The sequence below is a fragment of the Eschscholzia californica genome, unplaced genomic scaffold, assembly GCF_041429995.1.
Source record: "Eschscholzia californica isolate CP2 unplaced genomic scaffold, dmEscCali1.0.p SCAF_4, whole genome shotgun sequence".
Taxonomy (NCBI): domain Eukaryota; kingdom Viridiplantae; phylum Streptophyta; class Magnoliopsida; order Ranunculales; family Papaveraceae; genus Eschscholzia; species Eschscholzia californica.
The window spans coordinates 4,348,141-4,366,499 of NW_028238461.1; the positions used below are offsets into that span (position 1 = coordinate 4,348,141).

The 18,359-nt window shown below is 34.9% G+C and overlaps 2 protein-coding genes across 5 annotated transcripts; both read left to right on the forward strand.

Moving 5' to 3' along the window:
• The first annotated feature begins 3,521 nt into the window (after positions 1-3,521).
• Positions 3,522-9,281, forward strand: LOC147541781 (putative serine/threonine-protein kinase PBL11). Of its 4 annotated transcripts, none has more exons than XM_086634497.1 (5): positions 3,522-5,781; positions 6,422-7,098; positions 7,365-7,622; positions 8,211-8,324; positions 8,413-9,281. In XM_086634497.1, the coding sequence occupies exons 2-5, from the start codon at positions 6,469-6,471 to the stop codon at positions 9,052-9,054; spliced, it is 1,644 nt and encodes a 547-aa protein (XP_086490623.1). In that variant the 5' UTR covers positions 3,522-5,781; positions 6,422-6,468; the 3' UTR covers positions 9,055-9,281. The 4 variants fall into 4 exon arrangements, with proteins under 4 accessions (XP_086490623.1, XP_086490626.1, XP_086490624.1 ...); XM_086634500.1 differs by having other exon boundaries at positions 4,523-4,616; XM_086634498.1 differs by having other exon boundaries at positions 5,465-5,795.
• A 2,272-nt stretch (positions 9,282-11,553) lies between these two features.
• LOC147541782 (phenylalanine N-monooxygenase-like) lies at positions 11,554-15,146 on the forward strand. The gene is made up of 2 exons (XM_086637245.1): positions 11,554-13,590; positions 14,473-15,146. Exons 1-2 carry the CDS (start codon positions 12,481-12,483, stop codon positions 15,106-15,108), a joined length of 1,746 nt encoding a protein of 581 aa, XP_086493371.1. The 5' UTR covers positions 11,554-12,480; the 3' UTR covers positions 15,109-15,146.
• The last annotated feature ends 3,213 nt before the right edge of the window (positions 15,147-18,359 follow it).

Below are 18,359 nucleotides of genomic sequence, written 5' to 3' on the forward strand. Positions count from 1 at the left end.
ATAGTAACAAGAAAATATAGTCAGAATTGTTAGACACTCACAAAACTTGTTATCTATTGTGGCTTGACGTGTCTCTCAGTTTAGCGACTAAAAATATTGGAGACGCATCAAAACAAGTCACTTAAGGTTTCTGTTGGTTTTCTTGTTCTCTTGTATTTTCCACGGTGAATGACCTCGATTTGCAAATGTACTCGATTAGTAGATCTCCTTTTATCATTATTTGTTTTTTTTTAATAGAAACAAACCAAACTAAACATTTGATAATCTAATTTCGAAAACAAACTATTGATTGCGAACAAATGAAATATACCCAAACCAAAACAGTACCTAAAGGTAAGCGGGAAATAAAATAATATAGTTATGATAAGTTTGATCTAATATGCAAGTTAATTTGGAATTCATGATATCATTTAGGAGCTTTGAATTATATATAATCAATTACAGTTTGTTAGAAACTTTATCACACATAAATTTATACTCTAGAAGACACCAACAAATTACACTTGACGTGTCTTTACATCCACATCAAGAATTAGACACATGCCTTTCAACAAAAAAAAAAAAGAATTGGAGGCAACCTTGACAATGAGTGCACACCAACAACTTGGATAAGATATATATATATATATATATATATATATATATATATATATATATATATATATATATATATATATATATACTAGGGTATAGTCCGTGCCTCCGCCACGGCATAATTTTGTGTGAAAATAAGTAGGAAGTGGGAAGGAAGAGAATTTAGTGGGTGGTTTGTAACTAATTTTCTGAACATGGAGAGATTATAGGATGTTAAGGGAGAGAATATGGGTAAGTGGTTATTATTTAGCAGTGAAAAAACGTGGGATATAGTGGTTTTTTGTGGTTGGTTATCAAAAAAGTGGGAGAGAATTAAGGAGCCTCTGATTTGGTGGGTTTGAAATTCAATTTTAGTCGTTAGATTAGATAATTTTTGATGAATATCGGATGGACGTGAATATCCATGACATAAATCTACGGCTCACCTCAAAAAACACCATTGTGTTATATATAATAGATATATATATATATATGCAGAAAAATAGTTTGAAGAGATAATCAAACTGCTCATCCTTAAATGAAGAGGGATATGTGCGCATTGGTATTACTTTACAGTTGGCATGACGCCAACCATGATTCTTTAATAATCCTGGACAATAAAATACACAAACATAATTATAAACGATGTACATTTATATAGGGAGAGAGAGAGAGTCTGAGGTTGAAATTTCAAGTTTATCAAAGGAAAAAAAAATGAAGAACCGATACCATAAATTGTATTATCAATCCCTTTATGATTGTTCGTTGGTATATCAATTCCAGAAAACAAGAAACTGTATATAAAGCTTACTAAAAAAATTGAAGTGAACATACCCGTTTGGAAGATCTAAACGAAGATTTTGAAAGATATAATTCGCAAAAGTGAAAATCAAAAATCTAAGAATCAAAGTGGAAAAAATTCAAATCACTAAAAAGAAATTTAATTTTGCAGTAAAGTATTCAAATGACGAAATAGACAGGAGCACCAATGATACTCTTTTTTAAGTAATTTTTAACTTTCAAGTTTACAAAAATGTGTATTGGAACTTAAATAAGATCTAGTGTGAAATCTACGAAATTGAATTAGCTTATGAACTTCTAATTCTCACCAATTTCAGAAATAAAATACCCAAATTAAATTTCGTTTTTTGCATTGAAAAGGAAAAACCTTTTTAACTTTAGAGCATTTTTTTTTGTTGAACTTTTTTAACTTTAGAGCATGATCAAAGAAATTGATCATAAACTTTTGTACCATTGAAAGGAAAAAAGCTGTAAAGAGACAAATTGAAGAGAAAGAACACGAAGAGTTTTGGCATAAGTGTATTTTCTCTATATTGCTTTTGCATGCGGTTGTTAAGAATACATTAGAGTAATTAGGGGTAAAAATTGAATGATTAACATCTACCAAAGTAATGAAAATTAAATTTAAAGTCTAAATCCAGGTGGCAATTTTTCTCTTTTTTGATCCTAGTCAGCTTGTCCTATTCACAACCAATGTATCTTGTTATATAGATACTATTGTTTGGTTTAATTAGGAGTATAATTGGTTGAGATTGTCAACATCTGGTAGTCCAAGTAGTGTTTAACGTTGACATAAATTTCAAAATCCTAAAAGTCCCAAATTTAATTCTCAAAATAAATAAATTCCGTAGTTTATTGACCTTAGGACTTCAGAATTCTGAAATTTCTGTCAACCACTTGGCAACCAAGGGGTGGGGGTAGTGGATTGGGACTTTAGGGGACATTCATAGGGGTAGTGGATTGGGACTCTAGGGGACATTCATAGACAAAATGTCCAGTAGAACATTTCAAGTGATTTATCTATAGACAAAATGTCTTTACTAACATTTTAAGATATTGAGTTTGTAGACAAAATGTCTTAGAGACATTTCAAGACATTTGATCTATAGATAAAATGTCCTAGGAACATTTCAAGATATTGAATCCATAAACAAAATATACAGTGCATATTATTTTACGACTTTCGTAGACTTGTGTGAATATCTGCGGACATTTGGTAGACATTTATTATTTAATATTATTATTATTGTTTAATCACATGAAATAATATATTTGTACTAACATTTCAAAAATATATTTTTCGACTTTTGTAGATATCCGTTAATATTTGTGGATATTGATAAACATTTGGTTAATATTTATTATATCGATACTATTACTGTCTTATCATATGAAATAAAATATTTTTATTAATATTTCAAAAATATATTTTTGACTTTCATAGACATCCGTAGATATCTGTGGACATTATGGACAATTAGTGGATATTGATTATTTAATATTGTGGTCCACCACCCTTTTGTGTAACGGTTGGTCACCCCTCTTAATCTCATGGGATCGAGTTTTGGGGGAAGCAGTTTGCCATCAAGATTTATCCCATGTAATTTAGGCAATATATAAAAGTAAATATTGTAATATACTTGTCAGGCTGTAGACATCTTTCATATTGTCGGGTTTTAGACCTCTTTCATTATGGTTTAAATTAGGTGGTTTATGGATTTTGAGTTCATGGATAGAACGTCTCTTGTTTTTTTAAAGACAAACTGGGCTCCAATTTGTTCCAAATCTCTCATAAAATCCACCAAACTATGAAGTCTACCAAAGTCCTCGGATATTTTATCTATAATTGAATGTCACTGGTATTCGGGGATTTGTAAATATCCAGCTTTGAATGCTTCAAACATTCACAGATTATCAAATGTCTGGATTTGAATGCCTCAGACATTTACAGTATCTCAAATATCTAGATTTGAATGCCAGAGACAATCATTGACGTCTAAATGTCAATGAAAGTCTCAATCCAGTACTCCCACACTATATTCTCGGGTACAATTATGAAATGTGATGGTGCCTGTCAAACAACACATCTATTACTTTTATACACGTGTCAATATATGGGTTACGAATTGAGGCACTTTACATTTGAAGGTATGTAACTCTTATATAGTTCTCAAAGAAATAAGAATGATCATCCATGTAACATGTGATTGAATCACTTATGAACGAGATATGATTTCGTTTGGTTTGAGAAAAAAAAATATATATATATATATATATATATATATATATATATATATATATATAGAGAGAGAGAGTTAATTCCTATTTGGCCCCCTACTTTGTGACCAGCTTCCTTTATGGCCCCATATTTTTCATAAATTCAAATATGACCCCCTATTTTCAAGTAAATGTCATAACTACCCTTCCTAATTTCAAAATAAAAATATTAAAAAAGGAGATATTTCCACCTCACCTCTCTCTTCTCCGACGAAGATCGCCGGTAGGAAAATTTTCCGGCGACCTTCAAACATTGAAAAAAAAAAACTCTATACCAACACTATTTCTTAATGTAAAAAACTCCACCATAATGACTCTCCCCCAAATCTAAAAAATCGACCGTAAATGACCCTAAAAAATCAGCCAGAAATTTCTCTCTTCATTTTATTTCTTGTCTGCTTCAGGAATTCATTTCTTTATCTAAAAAATCGACCCTAAATGACCCTCCCCAAAATCTCTCTAACTATACCAACACCATCTTTATAACTATCTCCCGTTAGGGTTTATCATGCCTATATCAATTGAATCTTTTTCCCAAATCCTCTCAACTTTCAATCAACACAATCTCAACAAGAACAACAACAGTAATCCGGAATTATAGAGAGAGACAATTTTCAGTTAGAGTTGATGAACAATTGAAAGCTTTGGGTGATTGATTCCAAACACCTGGTGGTTATGATTTATGGTCTTATAATGATGCATCTCAGTAATTTCATTATGTTGATGATTGTCTTCCTTCAACTAGGTTTTTGTCAAAAGGGATTGTTCATATTCATTGTATTAAACCCTATCAATAATTGAAAGTTTATGATGATTTAAAAGATTTCAATGAATTTGATTCAAAGAGAAGGATTGGGTAGTGTAGATGAAATGATTAATAGTTTTAGGGCTTTTAATGGAAGTAAATCTAGGACACCATGTTGCTCAGGGCTTCTTCATCTACTTTCTCTCTCTTAAATTTGAAGGTTGATCTTCTAATCACCCATCTTCTTCGTTCCTGAACTCTTTTTCTCATGTGCTATTTTCACAGAGAAGATCAAGAGTAGATGGTGGATTTGTAGTTTTAGCTTTAGCATCTAACAATCATCTGATTATTGGTGTCGTTTTGAACCATTTGAGGTTAAAAGGAACTTTAACTTGTTTCGAAATTTTTCTCAACAATCTTTCGCTCGTCATAAGTTTTTAGATCAGTGCAAGGCTGCCATTAATGAGCAGATCAAATGAGTTTCAAATCCATTTCTCTTCTGTATTTTATTTTTATTATGAGGAGGTCTGTTCTGAACAGATCTGAAGGTCTGTTCCGAAACTCACCTTCAGATCTGTTGAACCAGTTACCAGACTCTAGGCTTGGTTCAGCAGACCTCCGGCGAAGGGAAACCCCTTTGCCGGAGTATTTAGAGAGAGAGAGGAGAGTTTTCTTTTTAAGTTTGAAGGTCGCCAGCCGGAAAATTTTTCGGCCGGCAACCTTTGTCGGAGAAGACAATGGTGAGTTGGGGAGAGAGAGAGGTGAGTTGGAAAGAGAGAGAGAGGTGAGTTGAAGAGACATGTGAGGTGGAATTTTATGTGTTATAATTAACTTTATTTTGAAAAAATATATATATGAAGGGTACTTATGACATTTACATAGGGGGCTATATTTGAATTTATAAAAAATAGGGGGCTATAAAGGAAGCTGGTCACAAAATAGGAGGTCAAATAGGAATTAACTCATATATATATGGGGGTATGAAGGGTATTATTGAAGTTTTGGTAAATATAGACGAAAACGAGGGGCAATTACTACAAAAAGGAGCAAGAAAGCAATTTCTGTTGATTTGTTAACTGTTTTTTTGGTTGAATGTTTGACTGAAGACTGACATTACTCACTCTCTCTCTCTCTCTATACTCTTTCAGTCCTCACACCTTTGCATTCATTGACCTGTTTTTAGGGTTTCACTTTCTCTCTTTATCTCTCTCTCTCATCTCTTTTTCCTCTCTCGTTCTCTACATTTCCCTCAATTCATCAGAAACACAAAATCAAGTAAGTTTTGAATGGTAATTTGAAGCTCAGATCGTTTCTGGAATTACCTCATTAGTGTTACTCTTCCATTTTCCTTTTAAAGCTTTGTTCTTGGATCGGTGATTTAGAAGGTTCGTTTCAAATTGTGGGTATTTTTGCTTCTTTTCTGATTATTATGCCTCTGTTTTTATTTTTTTCTTCTTCCAACTATGTTAGTACTTTACCTAAATGAGGGATTTTAATGGGTTATATTTGTTCTTTTAGCTTGATTTATTAGTTTGAACTTTGAAGTTAGGGTTGATTCAAAAGGGGATTTTTAAGCGATTTCATGGATTTAGATCTTGTTTCTCAAGTAACAAACCTATTAGTGGTTAACATTTTTGATCTTTTTTTTGCTTAATTTAGACTAAGGCCTTAAAAGGGGGGATTTTTGTTTAGGGATTTAGCTAAGCATGGACGGTTTAGGGTTCTTTGTTTATATTTGGGTGCTTTCATGTATCTCCTTCCATAATAGGAAATCTGAGAGCTGTATCTAACTGATATATGATTAAAGTTTGGTTCTTTTGGAAAATTATATCTTTTTGCAATACTTTCTTCTGATTTTGCCTGGTAAAATATGAATTGCTTAGGGTTTTAGATATGCCATTGAAGTAGTTCAAACTTCTTCTGCAAGAATTAATCACAATATGCGTGTCTTTAAAACATTGGGGTCTTTTTTTTTTTCCAGATTGGAGCTCCCAATTATCTTATTCTTTCTTTTTCTTATTTCAGGTAGCAATCAAATTTGACTGTTAAAAGGAATAAAAATTCTTTGAGAAATGGGGTGTTTTACTGTCATGAAGAGTAAGAAGAAGAAGACCAACCCAATTATCCATCCAAAACATATAAAACCTCAGGAGAGTACTCCAACTGTGCTACCAGAACCACAAAATCAAACATTGTCTCTTCAATCTGCTCCTCCGAGCTTCAGGGACAAAGTCAAAGTCGTTCAATTAATTAACAGATTAAACACCAATAGAACGAGGGCATTATCTGCTCCGTCAAGTCTAAATATAGCAGAACAGGAAACTCTTATATCAAGTGAATATGATGAACCAGAAGAACCCAAGAATCGAGGTGGATTAGTTAAGGAACATCTTGGTCCTAGTCCACAACCTCTTCCTCTTCCTGCCCCTCAGAGTGGAGTTATGTTGAAGGCTGTGGGAAGTTTCAAGGCAGGAAATTCTAGCGGTCCTCTTGTCGTACCTGGCCCGTTGCCTTTGCCTCCTTTAGTTGGACTTCGGAACTTCACATATGAAGAGATTGCAACTGCTTGTCATCAATTCGCACCAGACAGATGCTTGTCTGAATGTCTTTCTTCTGTTATTTATAAAGCTTCTTTCGGTGATGATTTCACTGGTTCCAAGAAGCTGGAAGCCACTGTGACCCGCCTTCTCCCATCCTCTCAGGTAAGAAATATAATTCTAAATCCTCTCTCTAGTTTCTTTATATTGGTTGTTTGTGGTTTATTATATTGTAAATTCTCAAAACATACTCAGCCATTAACCATGGAACGACTTCAGAGTCTCAGAAAATGTCTTAACCAGATTCTTCAAATGATTGTGTTGGCTGAACTTAATTAGAAGATTGTGATCTTCTTTTGAGTGTCTGTATCTATTTGTTCGTTCTTTCAGGCATTTGTGGCATACCTTAGTGTGTATTTGTGTTATTGTAGGGGTTCAAGGAATTCTTTAATGAGGTCAACATGATTGCTTCTCTGCAACATCCCAGTCTTTGTAAGTTGCTCGGTTACCATGCTCGGGAGGGCTCTGAAACTCGAATGTTGGTTTACGAAAGGCTCTTCCATGGAAGCTTAGACCTGTTGCTATATGGGAGATCTGATGGTCCTCCAATTGACTGGAATACCCGAACAAAGGTGGCTCTTTGTGCCGCACAAGGTCTCACTTTTTTGCATGAAGAAGGTCCCTTTCAGGTACCATACATCTACCAAGAACACCAATTAGAAATCAAACTTTATTATATGCTGATACAGTGGAAATATTTTGAGTTGCTCATACACATTGAATTCGGTGATTTTGTAATATCGAAGGGGTATTGTAAATCAGTCTTTATGGTCACGAGGTTTATGACCATAACCCTGTTTCATCCTCACTCATCAACAAAGAAAACAGAGGTTTATCCTTTCCATTTTATATAAGATGACACATGGGTTGCTGGTGGTGGCACGTATACATGCCTCGTGTGCTTGTACTACCCAATTAACTATGTTGGGAGCCATACTTCTGAAAGTTTGACAAGTAGAAAAATATAAACATGATCTATAGATGGTTTCGGGCCCTATAAAAAGGACTAAAAAGGAAGCATTTGTACTATGAACTACATTCTTCTATTGGGAAACAACTGATAAAAATCTAGCTCAGTGAAAAGAAAGAGCAAGCTTATGATAGATGTGTTTCATGTATTTGTGACAATCTTGAAGTTGACAATTCCTCTTTTATTGAAGTTTTGGTATATTATGCTTCTCCATTTTTTCTAAGTGGTACTTCTGTTTCATTTACAGGCAATGTACAATGAGTTTTCAACTGCAAACATCCAAATTGACAAAGACTTCAGTGCAAAGCTTTCAGGATATGGTTGTGTTAGCCAAAATACTGAAATCTTAGATACATCCCCAGTAAGTTCCTCCAAACAAACCTTGATGATATTCATTTCCATGATTGAACTCCTGCTTGATTGTACTTAATATTCTTTTCTTGATGCAGGCAGTGGCAAATCTTTCAGTGGAGACTTTAGAGAGAGGATTACTCACTCCCAAGAGCAATGTTTGGAGTTTCGGTATCGTTCTTCTTGAACTACTAACAGGACGGAAAAATCTCGACAATCGTTACCCAAAAGAAGAGAGAGACTTAGTAAAATGGACCCGTCATTTCTTAGCTGATGATTGTCGTTTATCTCTAATCATGGATCCTCGGTTAAAAGGGCGATTCCCTCCCAAAGCAGCTCGAACCGTAGCAGACATTGCTCTTAGATGCCTTCAAAAGGATTCCTTAGAAAGACCCACAATGAGAACAGTAGTTGAATCTCTTCAAAACATTCAAGACATGAAATACTCCTGCAGATTTCCACTTCAAGAACCAGCAACAATTGCAGGAAAAAACATGTCAAGATCTTCAAGTCTAAATGGGTTCATTGCCCAAGGAGCGCCAAAGCTAAGTTTCTCACTTAGCCCACCTCCACTTAAGACCCGAACATCGCTTTCTCTGACAAGACAGTCATCGATGCTGATGTTCCCTCCTCGCCAATCTTGTTCAGCTATAGTATCAGCTGGAGAAACTAGCAAGCACGCAATTCGAAAATCTAGGTCATCGACAGGTCGAAGGGTAGCTGGAGTTGAAGGATATTGATTGTAAATAGTAGTGGAGGTAGTGTCTTGTCTTTTTCTCCATGTTTCTTCAGTTTTGTTTGTTGTTTTCTTGTTTCAAAATGGTGGTACATATAAGGGAACCTGTCTGGTTTTTTGCCCTCCTTCCTTTTCTAATGGATAATTTCATCTGAGAACAAGAAGATGGGTTTGTAGATAAAGAATTAAGAGTGTTATCAGTTTTATTCAGTTCAGATCTTTCTTTGTAAATTCTTGAGACTTGTTCTTCTCAGTACTTGATAACTCGCGGATTAAAGTGATTAGGCTTTTCAGTTGGTTCCAAAAATGGACTTGCCCATTCTGGTCCAAGTATACTTGACAGGAACTGATCTTGCTCGTTTTTCTAACACTGCATTTTATTCTTGTAAATATGAAGATTACACATGCAAGGACAAAAATGCATAAGCAAAAACGAAATTCTCTTCGCAACTCAGCTTGCTCAATTCTCCATCTCTAGCAACTTACAAACCTTATCGACTGAAGAAAATAAAAAGTGGATGATAACGGGCGAAAAAACCTCCATACCAAAGAGACAGGGGTGATCTACAAGGTGCAACCAATATGCTCGTTTGGTCAAATTATTTTCATTTTCATTTGGCTCGACCATTTTATTGATGAAACATTACTCTCATGGATTTGGGAAAACATGCACAGTACTTTTCATCAGAATATTGTTCTCCAATAAAATGGTTCTACTCTGAACATTGTTAATCAGTTGATAAGAGTCAACTCTTGGTAATAACCTAGAACTTCAATATTTATATTGAGAACACATTCACTATTAAGCTAAATCCAAACATGAAGCACACTAGAAGATGGCCCCTAACTAGGACATGTAGCTAATGCATTTGCATCAATGTACAAAAAAAAAACATGAGCATAAACATTCCTCTCCCCCAAACTGACTCTTCATTTTGGAAGAAACTTTGGAATGTGGAAACTAAACCTAGAATAATATTGCTTTCATGATTTGCATGTTAATAGTAGAATCTGCTATATTTTGAAATGTTCAAGCGTTCGCTCCTTTTGTCAAAAACTGAAGTGCAGTTTTTTCTGCATTGCTCATATGCGAAACATGTTTGGTTTCATTGTGGAATTTGAAAATATACAAGATTATCTATATAATTCGTGGTTTTAACTTATTTGTTGTAAGTGTTTTGAATATGAGTCGATGTCTAATCTGGTTTACGATATGACAAAATAGTGGTTAGAGATTCAATTGAAATTTCTAACCACCTATATTACTTAAGAATCTATCCTTGGCTGCAGCCTGGGGATAGTCTTTGACAAAATAGTGGTTAGAGATTTAGTTGAAATTTCTAACCACCTATATTACATAAGAATCTATCCTTGGCTGCAGCTAGGGGATAGTCTCTATGTAGGCCCGTCCTTGGGTTTCCAGTACGTTATTATGAACCATCGTACTATGTTATGTAGTTTCTTAATACATTAAGAGGAAAATGGATTTAGCTCCCATGACTTCTTGACTAACTATCTTAAAAGAAAATTACATCTCTTCCATTTCTACCTCTAAGTGCACCCAACTAGTTATTACAAATAAAACCTCCCTCTGATTTTATTCAAAAATATTTGAAAAATGAGAATAAACCAAAATGGAATTAATTCTTAAACTAATATGAAATCGACTGGCCGGTATCGTAAAATATTGCAGACAAAGACCTAGACTTGAGTTGGTCTGTGAATGAATTCCATAACGAAATTTCCGGAAAATGTTTGTAAAATACAAACATACACCTAAGCTCAATTAGTTTTTTCAAAGTCAATATGAAATCGACTATGTAGTGTAAAACGAATTTACCGAAAAATTTGCAAGGAAGTATTTGTTAAGCGAGGCTATAAAACCCAATTCTCAATAGAAACCAAATTTACACAATATGGTGTAAAGTCGAACTGCCTCATGATTGTGGAGATGATGAAAATCGGTGTACTGTAATTTTGAAAACAGAAGTGCTAGAATCACAAGATTTTAACGAAAAAAGAAGTTGCCCAACTGATAGTCGGTTGTGGTTTGAAATTTTGACTAAATCTAAATCGTTGAGAGATGAATATCACAACCGTCCACATCAGTTGGGTAACTTCTTTTGTCAAAATCTTCTGTGATTCTAGCATTTTTCCTTTTCAAATTATCCGATTTTGATATCTTATTAACCGGACTACTTGGTCAGTTTTTGCAAATAAAGTTTGACCTGCCCACGATGGATGTTCTTGGTACATATATTCCCCAAGGAATTAGCATGAGCAGATGTGCAGAACTGAAATATATAAAACCCACGGATTCCATGCGACCAACTACAAAACATCAATTCCCAATTTCTCCACATGCAATTCATGCACAAATTTTGACCACCTATAAACTAAAAGGGTTTTATCAGATTTGCCCCCCTAAAATAGGACAAGTTTTCGCATGGACCCCTAGTTTGGGGAAAATGATAATATAGGCCCTTTTAATTTAGGTCCAGTTGATCTTTAGTTTTTTTCTTTTAATATATTTTCTATCTCTTATGCTGTCTCCTTCTTCGTCTTCATAACCAACCTCCATTAGACTTTCAAAAAATACAAAAATATTTTGCAAATTTTATATCCTCTTTCTAAATGATCTTTACTGACTCTGCTTCTTGTCCTTTTGATTTTGTTGTTGTTTTTGTGGTGTTGACTATTTTGAGTTTGACATTAACATGAGATGCAGAAGAGGAATTATCATTTATAAGATACTGGTTTTGTTTGGGGGAGGATTTTGTGGTAGATAGACTATTTTTTTCTTTTTTTTTCGTCTGCACCGCCAAACTGAAATCAAGAATCCAGAGAAAAAAGGTGGGGCGGGGAGATATACACAACAAGGGAAAGATGGATATGAGGCTGGTCGGCAGAGTAAGCTGAGAAGAGAGAATAATTTATTTGAAGGTTTCGCGGAGTTTGTTTGTGAAGATAAAAGGGGGAAGGTGAAGAATAAGAGACAAATTATTGAGAGGAGAATAGATAGAAAAGAAATACAAGAAAAAAGTCGTAACTGTCTCAACCCTGAATTAGCAGCCAAATAGTCGAAAAACAAAAAGGTGGGTCATTTTAGTAATTTCAATAAACTAAGGGGCCACCCAAGAAGTTGACCCTATTTTAGAGGGGTAATCTGGAAAAAATCCAAATTAATATACTTCTATTCAATTATGTTAGTTCCAACTTCCAACCTGTAAACGTGCATGACTACATTCAATTCTCACGTGAAGTCCGTGCATTAAACTCACCATCTCACTAATTCTTTTTCCAATACATATAAATATAATCCAATTTCTTACTTTCACTCTCAAGCCCTAAACTTGAAGTAATACTACTTTTTTTTAGGGCTATCCCATCACCACCACCACCACCACCACAATATTGGTAGTGTAGTACCATGGCTAATAACAGTACCTCCACCACCTTCTCCTCCTCTTCATTCCTTACTCTCCGACCGGATTCCATCGTTGGACTTGCTAGAATTGCCCTAACAACCACAACTCTTCCAACCACTTCACTCATTTTACTAGCTACATTTTTCATATTTCTCATTCAAGCTGGATCAAACAATTACAGAAAACGTCAATCGTCACGATCGTCCATCACCAAAGAAGGAGAAGAAGCTCCACTTCCTCCTGGTCCTGTGCCATGGCCGGTTGTCGGAAACCTAATTGAGTTATGTCAAAAGAAACCCGCTTTTCGGTGGATATTAGGGTTTATGAAGGAAATAAATACTGATATTGCTTGTTTTCGTCTTGGTAATGTTCATGTTATTCCAGTAAACTCACCGGTAATCGCTCGAGAGTTCTTGAAAAAACAAGATGCTATATTTGCATCGAGACCTTTAACAATGGGTACGGAATATTCGAGTCGTGGGTATTTGTCTATCGCAGTTGCTCCATGGGGAGATCAATGGAAGAAAATGAGAAAGTGTGTAGCTTCTGAAGTTATTAATCCTTCAAGACTAAAATGGTTACTTGGGAAGAGAAATGAAGAAGCTAATAACCTTGTTTTCTATATAAATAACCAGTGCAAGAAAGGGTTTGAACAAGATCTTAACAATTTCATTAATGGAGATGTGGGTTGTGGTGCAGAGATTGATCTAAGACTTGTGGTGAGGCAATATAGTGGAAATGTGATTAGAAAGATGATGTTTAATAAGAGGTATTTTGGTGAAGGAAGAATAGATGGAGGACCTAGTTTTCAAGAAGAAGAACATGTTGATGCACTTTTTAGGGTTTTATCTCATTTATATGCATTTTCTATAGCAGATTATTTGCCTTGGTTAAGATGGTTAGATTTAGATGGCCATGAAAAGATCATGAAAGCTGCAACTAAGATTGTTAATAAGTATCATGATCCGATAATCGATGAAAGAATTCGACAATGGAGATCTAAAGATGGGTTTAGTAAAGAACCAGAAGATCTTCTTGATGTTCTAATTTCCTTGAAGGACAACAATGGGAAGCCATTGTTATCAATTGAAGAGATCAAAGCACAAACAGCAGTAAGTTTTTCTTTTTCAAATCTATACTTTTTCATTATTAATTGTTCTTTAATTTTAAAATATTTAATTAGGAATTACTCTTACTTAGATTTTAAATGATGGTGAAGGAATGTCGTCTGCAACTAGTTATTTTATATTTTTTTGTATATTTAACCAAAAATTCTATTGATCCCTCCATTTTGGTCCTTCCTAGGGGTGGCAGTTTGGCCCGAACCGTCGGGTTTTTTCCCACACCCGCCCCTAATGGGACGGGTTTTACCGCCCCGTTAATTAAACGGTTCGGGTTTGGTATGAAGTAAAAAACTAATCGGGTTCGGGGCGGGTTTGGTATTAGATAGTAAACTCCGCCCCGAACCGATTAGTATGTATATATTAAATATTTGTTTTATTTAAGGTTATGTTTCTAAAACTTTAATCTTATATTATCAATTTAATTATTTTATGTTTAATATTATTAAGTAGTTGTAGTGTTTATGATTGATAAACTCAAAGTCTTACAAAATTGTGTTAACAATTGTTATGTTACTTCAAACTAAAATAACTTTTGTGAAACAAAATACTTTGAACCCGACCCGACGCGACTCGTTTTATATTAAACGGGGCGGGACGGGTCGGTAATGGTTTAGCAATTTTTAATTGGGACGGTTATGGTAATTGAATATCCACTCCGTTTATTATTGGGACGGTTATGGTAAAACTCGTTTACTAACGGGACGGAATTGGGAAGGGGATGAACCGTCCCAAACCCGCCCCGTTGACATCCCTAGTCCTTCCCTCGGCTGCGGGAGGGACCAAAATGGAGAAATGAATAAAATTTGTCATATTTAAATTCTGAACTCTTCTTGTTATCAAATATTCTTATCGGTAAGTCCGGTTTTGTAGGATTTGATATACGCATCAGTAGACAACCCTGCAAATGCAATAGAATGGGCGATGGCAGAGATGATCAATCAACCAGATATTCTCCGCAAAGCTGTGGAAGAAATTGATATTGTAGTTGGTAAGGACCGTTTGGTGCAAGAGTCTGATTTCCCAAAACTCAATTATGTAAAAGCATGTGCTAGGGAAGCATTTAGACTTCATCCAATCGCTCCTTTTAACCTACCACACGTGTCAAACTCAGACACAACAGTGGCTGGGTATTTTATTCCTAAAGGCAGCCATGTCATATTGAGTCGAACCGGGCTGGGTCGAAACCCAAAAGTTTGGGATGAACCGCTTAAGTTCAAACCGGAACGCCACTTGGCAGACAGCTCGGCCGAAATTGATTTGGCTGAGCCAGATCTACGGTTCATATCATTTAGTACTGGACGGCGAGGATGCATGGGAGTCCCACTTGGATCAGCTATGACCGTTATGTTATTAGCTAGGCTTTTACAAGGATTCGATTGGAGTGTGCCACGTGGTGATAGATGGATCGATCTATCTGAATCGGCTAATGACCTCTTCTTAGGGAAGCCATTACGTGCTTATGCGGAACCACGATTGGCTCCAAATGTTTATCCAACCTCATGTTAATTTATTGCACATTTATTTATACTACTTCTGCCATCAAATCATAGAACATTTTTGTTTTGTTTTTTTTTTTTTTTTTTTTGTTGAACTTGTAGAACATTTTTGTTATTGTCTATTGCTTGAAATTGATAAATAAAATAGCTTTGATTTTTCTATTTGACATTTGTATAAATACAATATATTATTTTCAGAAGAATATGATAAAAAAAACTACACAGAAGAATCTACAAAAAAAATCTTAAGTAGATTGTTGTGATTCGTTCATCTGATGATTTTGATCTATCGACGAATTACGACAAACCATATAAGAATTCTGTTCAGAATCTACCTAGTTTTTCTTGTTCCCTTTTATTCCTGTTAATTTTATGTATGGTGTGCGGAATTTTGTGATTCCTAGATTTAGATTTACGAATCACGTTCTAAATTGTTTTTTTTGTTATTGAGACATTTTTCTAATACTAATGGACAAAATAAGTTTTCATCTGGCTCTCTCTTCCCTTCTTTTCTTCTCTCTATCTCCTTCCAGGTTGGCTCTTCCCATTTCTCTTCTCATCTTCTCCTTCTCATTTTCATAATCAACCTCCATTAAACCTTTAAAATATAAAAATACTCTACAAATTGTTATCTCCTCTTTTTAAATGATTTTCTCTTCTAATTTTTCTATCCATATCTCCTTCCCCTCAAAATCCTAAACTACAAATATTTCTATTCCCCTCCCCCCCTCTCTCTCTGTTTCTCTCTCCAATCAAAACTTCAACCACGAAACTACGTTGAAGCTAGAGAGGAGTTGAACTATGAGCGGGCAAAGATATTTTCAGAACGAAGGGAGGGAGGGAGGGGTATACAGAAAGAGAAAGATGGAAATTAGATTGGCCGTGGTGGTAGTCTCCAGAGTAAGATGAGAAGAGAGAAACATCTGTCTGGCGGTTTAACGATGTTTAGTTGTGAAGATGGAGGAGGAGAGCCCAATTGTTGAAAGGAGAAGAGAGAAAAAGAAATAAGAAATCAAAACCATATGAACTCTGAATTAACGGTCAAATAGATGAAAAAAATTGAAGAGGGAGTATGTAGTAATCCTCGTAAACAGAGGGACCACACGAGAATATGACCCTATATTATAGGGTTAATCGTGAAAATCCAAATTAATATAGTTCTATTCAATTTTGTTAGGCCCAACCTGTGAACGTGCATGACCACATTCAATTTCTCAAGCGAAGTCCACTTTTTTTTTAGAGAGAAATCGACTACGATATACGTTAGTCGTTACAAGGTATTGATACATCGTGAACTTGTGATAAACACGATAATGATCGCATAAATTAATCCAATAATGAAAGAGACCTAAAGCCCAACAACATAAAAGAAGTCTGAAGTCCGACAAATTTATACCTTTAATAACTCAAGTTCAATCACCGTGCATTAAACTCATTATCTCATTAATTTTTTTCCAATATATACATACAAATATATATATATATATACATACGTATATATGTATTATATACAACGTGATAGTGCTTTTTGAGGTGAGCCGTTGATTCATGTCTTGAATATTCACGTTCGTTTGAGTATAATCTGAACTTTGTTTATGTGACGGTTAAGATATCTTATACATAGAGAAGTAGTTAGGAACCACCTTTCTTTTGTGACACCACGACATATGATTTCTACATATGATTTATATTTGTACTCGATTGGTCCTGTAATTCGCATTCATTTTTCTAAAAGAAAAATCCTATCTTGCTTAACTAAATTTATTTTGTAACAAAAACACTAAATTTATTTGGTTTTTTATGGTAACAAGATTGCATATCAATATGAACTCTTTCTCGAAAATATCAGTCCATATAAAATAAGTTTAAGAATTCCGTCTATATAAAATAAAATATCTACCGCCGAAGTTGAAATTAAAACAATATATTTATTACCATCCTCTTCAAAATTGTGCAAATCAAATTTTGTATGGGACCAATCGATATTATGTAATTATGGGGAGAGGGAGACTTCAGTTTATGATGGCCAAGTTCAGGTATTCCTCAAGCATCTTAAAATGAGAAGAGAGAACAGATAAATAAATTATATTATCTATTTTTGCTGTGTAAAAGAAAATAAAAGATAAAAACTAGATTTGATGGGAACCAAATTTGAAGTATTTGGTTCAAATTGACGAAAGATAAAAGATAATAAATTAAATTATCTTTTCAGGTATTTGGGGCCTGAAAACACCCTCACGGGGATTTTTTATTTGGTTAAGGTACACCCTCACGGGTTGGGGTTGCCATAGTTGTGTACTGGTGGGCTTAATTGACAATGAAAGGTGTGAACCAAATTTGAAGTTATCTTCAATGTTGATTGGGTTAAATGTACAAGAGGGACCACTTTTGGACTTGTGCAGGCACGTGCTGCCACGTTTCCCCAATGCGGGTATATGTTTCTGATTATGTCTTGTACACTTTTCAAATTTCTTATACGTAGTAGAAAGTATATGACAATTTGTTGTGTACAATACATAATCAAATCTCCTGTACTGTACATATAATTATGTCTTACACTCTTCTCTGATTTCTTACAGATTTTAACAACATTAACATTAAATTTGTCAACATCAACTAGTGAATACTAAACAATCCCCTTTTATTGATGACCGACATCAACATCGTGCACACAAAAAAAAGAGGGTTAGTTCCGTTTTGACTCACAATTTTTGACCAATTCACCGTTTTGGTCTCATAAGTGTCTGACGGTTCAATTTGGTTCCCAAAGACCAATTTTTTTTCCGAAATTACTCTTGGGGGCCAAAATGGAATTAATTCCATTTTTTTTTTAATATAAATGCCACCTCATCTCTTTATTTCTCATCCACCTCTTATCTTTTCCATCTCATATCTTCTTTTCCACCCCACCTCCGGCGGAAAGTCGCCAACTTCACATTAAAAAAATTCTTCATCTTCTTCCTTTCTCTCTCTTGTTCTTCTTCTTCCTTTCACTCTCTTCTTCTTTTTTTCTTTCTCTCTCTAAACACTTCGGCGAAGGGGAACCCCTTCGCCAGAGGTCTGGTGAACTAAATCTGAACCAGACCTTCGAAGATTTGGTTCATAGTGATCAGACCTTCAAAGGTCTGGTTCGTCGGAACTGGTTCACCAAACCTTCAAAACCTCCAACGAAGGGGTTCCCTTCGCCGGAGTGTTTAGAGAGAGAAAGGAAGAAGAAGAACAAGAGAAATATATTTTTTTTTAAGGTGAGGTCGCCGACCG